General features: G+C 46.2%; 1 protein-coding gene across 3 annotated transcripts; it reads left to right on the top strand.

Annotated features, from left to right (window-relative positions):
* Window positions 1–122: 122 nt before the first annotated feature.
* Window positions 123–6,872, top strand: gpatch2 (G patch domain containing 2). Of its 3 annotated transcripts, XR_006759187.1 has the most exons (11): window positions 123–322; window positions 911–1,154; window positions 1,347–1,891; window positions 2,117–2,181; window positions 3,295–3,471; window positions 3,738–3,858; window positions 4,004–4,043; window positions 4,166–4,230; window positions 4,373–4,461; window positions 5,114–5,452; window positions 5,577–6,872. XR_006759187.1 is itself a non-coding variant. In XM_014144634.2 (10 exons), the coding sequence occupies exons 1-10, from the start codon at window positions 273–275 to the stop codon at window positions 5,281–5,283; spliced, it is 1,566 nt and encodes a 521-aa protein (XP_014000109.1). In that variant the 5' UTR covers window positions 123–272; the 3' UTR covers window positions 5,284–6,872. The 3 variants fall into 3 exon arrangements, 2 of the variants coding, with proteins under 2 accessions (XP_014000109.1, XP_014000110.1); XM_014144634.2 differs by having other exon boundaries at window positions 5,114–6,872; XM_014144635.2 differs by having other exon boundaries at window positions 1,347–1,888; window positions 5,114–6,872.
* The last annotated feature ends 536 nt before the right edge of the window (window positions 6,873–7,408 follow it).

The raw sequence follows: 7,408 nt of genomic DNA on the forward strand, positions 1-7,408 counted from the left end.
ATTTTGCAATTTTGTCAAGAACTGGTGTACAAATGTTGCCTCTGGTGTACAAAGCATGTACTTCCACAAAGTTGCTGGAGAGACACTTCAGTCCAGTAGGTGGCCGTAATGCACCATTAAAGTTTTTAGCCAACCACAACAGCACCACAGAAGAAAAAGTGTTTCTGTGCTTTCGCAGATTTGTTAGGCTAGCTTTGTAAGAATGGTTACTCCCTTATTTAGACGTGTTCCCGTCATTTTTGGTTAAAAGTAACAGGCTTTGGGGGGCTTTAATGTCAGGTGCAGCTAATTTAAAGACCTTTAGTAAAGCGGGAACCAGCTGGTAAGTGATTTCTGAGAAAATTGCTAGCTAGGCAGCCGATTAGCCTAGCTAGTTACCTGACTGGACAGCTGCTTATATTTTGAAGACATTACAACGTTAATCGGCTACCTAGTTATCAGATGTTTACATTTTGACAGCAAAATGGGCCACAAACGTTAACTAATAAATAGCGTGTCAGCTAACTAGCTTGCTTTTCTTTTTGGGTTTAGCCAACTATGCTAGCTAGCTTTTAAATGTAGGTCAGATCTCCGTGGATTGGAGTTACACATTGGCAGTGCCTGGGCCGTTTAGCCCAAACTCTGCATGGGAGTTCATCCAACATTTGGCTGCAGTTAATACTTACCTAGGCAATAGCTAGCTGGCGTTAAGATGGTATGTACACAGATACTACTATTAGATTGATGCCAGGTCTTATACTCATGCCATGGGACAGTTTTCCAAACTGACATGTTAATATAGGATAGTAGTGTGCACACACACACACACACACACACACACACACACGATTTGGGCTATACACACACAAATTCATATATTCTTCACTGTTTGTACCACACACACTCACACCTCCTTTCTCTCCATCCCCAGGCACTTTAGCCGGACGATGGACGAGCTGGTCCATGACCTGGTGTCGGCGCTGGAGGAGAGCTCGGAGCAGGCGGCACGGGGGGGCTTCGGGGATGGGGGGGACCACGCGCTGGCTGTGGGCTGCCTGCTGAAGAGACAGGCCCGGAAACGCCGTGGGAGGAAGAGACGCTCTGACAATCCCCACCCGCCCTGGGAGACTGGCCACCTCAGTGAGGGCTCCGAGTCCAGCCTGGACGAACACAAGGTGGGGAGGTGGTCTCGGACGGTCCAGGTCCTCAATGAACCCCACATATCTTATTGTAAAGGGACAGTACCTTGGTAACTGTACAGTAAGAAGATTTCTTAAGAGCATAGATGCTGTCAGTTTAACTGTCTAAGCATGTGTTGTAAATGTTTGTCTTAATCTATTTCTCTTCCCTCGCTCCCTTCCTGTCAGGACTACCGCGCCACCACAGGCAGCGTTGCCAGCAGTAACAGCCACGCCCGTGACAACAGCGACTCTGACGAGCAGCTGGGGCCCAAGCGCCGTACCCCCCTGAACCCTGACACAGGACGTGGCAAGCGCCCCCTCTGGCAGGAGGACCTTGGAGGAGTGGGGAGCGCAGAGGGGTCCCGCAGTTTGAGACGCCGCCGCAAGGTCAAGCGCATGGCCGTCGATCCCCCTCTGGAGGCAGTGACCTCCAATAGCACCACCACCATGCTAGGTCCCCCGCCTGTCCCCAAGCCCCACGGAGGGTGCAGGATCCCTGGGGTGAGCGCGGCTGAGGGCAGGGCGGGGATGGAGCTCACTGGTGGCGGAGTTGGAGGAGGGAAGTGCAGGGTGAAGAAGAGGAAACTGGCAGCCCACAGGCTCGGGTTGGAGGCGACTGATGAGGGGGTAGTGGTGGAGCGTGGGGACGCCATTATGCGGCAGGCGGGGCCCAAGGACAAGATGGAGTTTGAGGAGCAGAAGGGCTCGGATGAGGACATGAGTGACAGGTGGTTAGTGTTTCCCTGCTCCTTTGTGTATGCCTATACGTTCACAGGTACGCTCACCTGGTTGAAAAGCAGTGTTTAGATGGCTTGTTTAAGGTCTCCTACCTCAGAGGTTTCGCTGTATGATGGACACTGAGAATTGACTTCAGACTTTTCCCTTCTTTTCCCATCTCTCTTTACACTCCCATCTTTTCTCCTTTTATCTCTTTCTTTCTATCTCTCTTTTATTAGTGAGACCAGCAGTGTGAGCAACAGTAGTGATGGTGGACTGTACACCAATGATGAGGGGAGGCAAGGTAACCAATCTATTTTACCAAATCTTGTCATTTACAGGGACTGGTGGAAGAAGGGGTCAGCAGCACCCACTGGTCTACTACACCTTTCAACTTGAGATTCATAATTAACTGAAATCTGGACAGTGACTGTAGGCCTATAACCTCTCACATGTAGACTAATGTAAAATGAACTCATGCAGAATTAAGTATTTCTTGCAGTGATGCATGTAATGTTAATTTTGTCTCTGGAACAGAAACTTTGAAATATGATATCTTTCAGAATCTCTTGAGCGAATGCAAGTGAGCTGATACGTTATATGCAATTGACACTTTTCATAAAAGCAGACAGTATTAAAATCATAACATTGTGCATCCAAGACGAGCGGAAATCTAATTTGAAACATGTTGGATCGTTGTACAGCCTTCAGCAAGGGAAGAATCATTACCTTGTGTTAGAGCTTTTCTCCCATTCCCTAGATGTCTCGTGCTGTGAGAGAAGCCGTAATGGATCAGACAACTTTACCGACGTCAACTATATTATTGATGCATTAATTCTATCAATTTATAACATTTATTGTTGTGAGTACTGATTTTTATAGGTCAGCAAGTTATGACTGAAGACAAGCTGCATGTATCTAATTATAAACAAGTGGACCAACAAATATCTGAAATTTATAAGCAGAAACGCATTTTAAATTAGGCTTTAAAAAAAAAAAAAAACATTTCCCGCACCCATTAGGGGAAAGGAAAAGGAGATACCAAGTCAGTTGTACAACTGAATGCCTTCCAACTGAAACGTCTTCCCGCATTTAACCCAACCTCTGAATCAGAGAGGTGTGGGGGGGCTGTCTTAATCCACATCCACATCTTCGGTGCCCGGGTAACTGTGGGTTAACTGCCTTGCTCTGGGGCAGAACGACAGATTTTTACCTTGTCAACTCCGGAATTCGGTTACTGGCCCAACGCTCTAACCACTAGGCTACCTTCCACTACGTATGACATTTATAGCAGTGTTATCAACAAGAATAAAACATGTCTTTAAAAAAAGGTTAGTCCAAAATTGAAGTTAATGTTTTATATGGAACCTATTTTCTCAGCCCTGACCTTTAACCTCTGCCCCCTCCCGTCTCCCAGGTGATGATGAGCAGAGTGACTGGTTCTATGAGGGGGAGCCGGGGGGGGCGTGTGGGGTGGCGGGGGTGATTCCCTGGTGGGAGAGAGAGGCAGGGGAGGAACTGGACCTGGCTGACCCGGTCTTCAACAGCATCCTCACCGGATCCTTCCCCATCATGAGCCCCGGGGCACAGAGAGGTAGCTGGACCCAGACCTGTCTGTTTATATGTCTGCCTGTTTGTTTGGATCTCTGGGCCCAGTACCATTTTGATTACTAGTCCTGCTTCTCTCTCTTTTTCTTTGCATGATTGTGGAATTGGTTTTATACAAAGAGTTGTGATCTGTCATATGGCCAGTAGGGGGCATTTCCTGCACAGGGTTTATCATGTAGCCTCTACAGCTGCCATAGTGTTTCTCCTATTCCAGTCTATGATGTGTGCACTCTGCTGCCTCTCCTGTGTCAGGGTTCCAGGCCAGGCTGAGCCGGCTTCATGGGGGGCCCCAGGGCCAGGCTTCTCAAGGCAGCCCAGGACAAACCTTCAACGAGCGGCTGGGACGACACCACCAGGACCCCCACTCACACGAGTCAGTCTCCCTTACCTCCCTCACCGTCACCCGGCTTGTAGAATATCTGTCTATACATTCTCCCCCACCCCCCCCTCATTCTGTATTTTTCGCCATTTGAATTGACCGTGTGCAAATAAACTAAACAAACCTGTGTCCTCCACAGCCCATGGTTTAGTCCGGGATCTAGAAGAGAACATGGACAGGTAAGACATGTTTGTCACTTAGCTGCAGTTTCAGAACAGTACCGGCTATTATACGTTTGTGGTTGATAATGCCCAGATGTATTTTACATTTGCTAATGGCCTTTCATTTGTTCTCTCTCTAGATGCACTGGGACTCACGGTCAGACAGAGGCCATCGGAGGAGCTGCTCAGTAAAGACGGCCAGCAGGTACAGGAGGAATGGTCCAATCAGCGAAGGATCTAACAGACATATGATAGTTGTTCCATCCACAACAGCACATTGTTTCTAGAATGTTGCCAACAGATGGATGCTAATGAGTGAGGCTTATTTCCTGGTTGTGGTTCTGCAGGCAGACGAGTGGTCACCTGGGGTCTCTGTGTACGGGGGACGTCAAGAGGAGACGCAAAGCAGCACCCCTTGGTTTACCTCCGCCCACAGGTAAACTCTTTGACACACACCACTGCACTGACACACTCATGACTCACCCATCCATCCCCTGTTAAATCCATCTTTGGCTCTCAACCCTCCTCTATAATCTGGATTGGACAGCAGTCAGTTGGCAGGCTCTGCAGTCACAGACATACCAGATTAACCCTAAGCCAATGACGGCTGTGTATCCCAAACCACACCTGCTCCCCTCCCACCCTTCACCTCTACCTCTTAAGTAGCGTGTTTGATGAGACTGAGGATATAAAAGGTTAATGGGTTATAACCAGGTACCCATCTTGGTTCCAGGAAGAGGATATAAAGATATTTACCAATGGCTACAATAGGAAGTGATGCAACCGGAGTCTGCTCTACTGCCCTCATCTCTCCTTGCTACATAAGAGCAAAGGGAAAGGAAGAGAGACGAGATGTCTATTGTGACCCAGTCATTGTAGAGCAAGCCTACGCTAAATCATTGTGTTGGAGTGGTAGAGTTCAGGGGTTAAATACTGTAGCTCCGTCAGCCCATTGAGCCAAATCAATAAGCCTTCATCAAGATCATCTGCTCGTATCTCTTTCCATCTCCCCTTCCTTCTCTTGTGTCTCCGTGTCTTTTTCTCTGTTGTAACTCTGTGTTCCTGATCTTTTATCTCTCCTTATCTAGGGTTGGTAGGTGAGAGTGCGGGGCCCATCCCAGAGACCAACATGGGCAACCGGATGCTGCAGAGTATGGGCTGGAGCCCCGGCATGGGCCTGGGTCCGGAGGGCAGGGGCATCACCGAGCCCGTTCGGGCCACACAGAGACCCAAGGGAGCGGGTCTGGGTTTTAACTGAGCCTCAGGCTTTAGGCCCCAACTGAACAGGCCAGTAGGCCTCGATGGACCCTACAGAGAGCAGGGAGGACTTTGGTCAACTCTCTCTGGGAAAGAAACTCTGATGGAGCAGCAGAGCTGGATGAAGGAACGGATGAAAGTCAGCAAGAACAGTTTTAACTAATAGGAAGACCGAAAGGAAAATCTGAGGTGGGATCCCCAACGCTCCATGCACTTCCACTCTAACCAGGGTCGAAACTCATAAGGGAAGTTTTGGCCCTAGTTAGGGGAAGTGCATGGAGCGTTGGGGTTCCCACCTCAGATTTGTAGTTGGGATGTCCAACATTTCTACCAGGGAAAAGAGAAGGAATGGGAAAAAGACCAAGGCATTGTAGCTGAGTTTGATTGTATGAGACTAGCCAGGTTGTGTAGTTGGACTGTGTGTACTGCACAACACACTAAAAGGCTGTTTCACAAGAATATCATTTCTCTTCAATCAATGGTTGTTCTGATATTGCACAGTATGACAAAAAATATATTTTAGGTGAATATCATTGTACGCATCAAAATGTGTGTGTGGTGGAAGTTTATTTGATTTTAAATCGGTTTTGCGACACTACATTACATTGGTGTTATTCCAGGGTAATTATAATGGAATAACATGGTTCTTACCGTGGCTTAGTACAAAAAGATGATGTCTGAAGTGTTAGCTAAGTACTGCATTAGGTAAAGGTAATTACAATTATACTACTTGTTTCTCTGGTATAACGCTAATGTAATGTAACTGGCAAATGTTTTTTTAAATCTATTTAAACTATCATATGGTTCCTTTTGGGATATTGGGCAGTTATGTTTGATTGTAGATGACGGTTATTGGTTAAAAAAATAAATGAAGACGCCAATTTTCTCCTCTCTGCTCCTGACTGCATGTGCTCCCATAGAAACAGAATAAATTGGACGGGCGTCCCCATTCAAGTCAATGATGACATAATGGGTTGACTTGGTACACTTGCAATGCTAGCCATAGGAACAAAGCAGGAAGTAAAAGTAGGAAGTGTACCCATCAATTTGTGGTGTGATTTGTTTTGATTCAACTCAACTGATTACAAAGATAAACATTCCATTGCATTAGCCACATCAGTTAACATAAATTAAATGAATGTTCTACATCACCATTGAAATGATTGAATATAGTACCAGGCAGCCACTGCAAGTGTACCAGTCAAATTGCCAGGGTTAGAGGTTCCAAGAACATTCTATTCATCCTATTTCTGTGTTCTGCTGCAGGGAGGGGGCGTTACCTAGGCTAGGGTTTCCCAAACTCGGCCCTGCCCCCCTCCCAAAACCCCGGTGCACGTTTTGGTTTTGCCCTAGCACTACACAGCTGATTCAAATAACCAACTCATTATGCTTTTTTTTTTTCCCATGATGGTGTTCATCCATAATATGGTAATTGTGCCAGCCCTATTGATGGTATTCCTGAGGGAAGTTGGAATATTTCAGGAAATGAATCTTGAAATAAAATCATTGTATGTATGGTATTGAAGTAGAATGTTCAACCCTGAACACTCCAGAATAGTGTTTATTTTATTAAAAAGGCAGTGCAGTCAACTTGATTTCCTGTTTTTCTTTTTATGACATTGAAATAACACTTGAAGAGAGCTGTTTGAAAAAGAATTCCTGGAATTTCAGCCTGTTCAGGTGGGGTGGAGTTATTGGACAAGATCGTGACATTACAATCTGATCTGATTATTCTGACCAATGACTAGTCATCTTTTATTTGCGTGCCTATCCTACTTTGAAAGGCTTAGCGGGGTAGGCTCTGGCCTAGACGATCCTATCCGCCAATTAGGGCTGTTGGGCGATCAGACTGAGCATTTCAATGGCGAAAGGAGGCATAGTTATTTTTCATGAAATAAATGCACAGTGATTTATTAGACATACAGTGATGATTTAAACATAACGTTAAAAAGACTGCATGGGGGCTTTAAAAAGAAGCCAAACGCAATTCTAACTCTGTTTCCCAATCATGCTGTACTTGCTGGGTATGTGTAGCAACCATCTCATGGAAATGTCTTTACAATAACAATTCCCAGTGTGTACGGTAGACATGTTTTATAAAGTGAAAAAAGTATATTGGTTACACT

The sequence above is a fragment of the Salmo salar genome, chromosome ssa15, assembly GCF_905237065.1.
Source record: "Salmo salar chromosome ssa15, Ssal_v3.1, whole genome shotgun sequence".
NCBI classification, from domain to species: Eukaryota; Metazoa; Chordata; class Actinopteri; order Salmoniformes; family Salmonidae; genus Salmo; species Salmo salar.

Coding starts and splice junctions, on each gene's coding strand:
- gpatch2 (XM_014144634.2), top strand. CDS start 273: ATGTCAGGTGCAGCTAATTTAAAGACCTTTAGTAAAGCGGGAACCAGC. Junction 1,155..1,346: donor CCAGCCTGGACGAACACAAG/GTGGGGAGGTGG, acceptor CCTTCCTGTCAG/GACTACCGCGCCACCACAGG. Junction 4,462..5,113: donor TGGTTTACCTCCGCCCACAG/GTAAACTCTTTG, acceptor CTCCTTATCTAG/GGTTGGTAGGTGAGAGTGCG.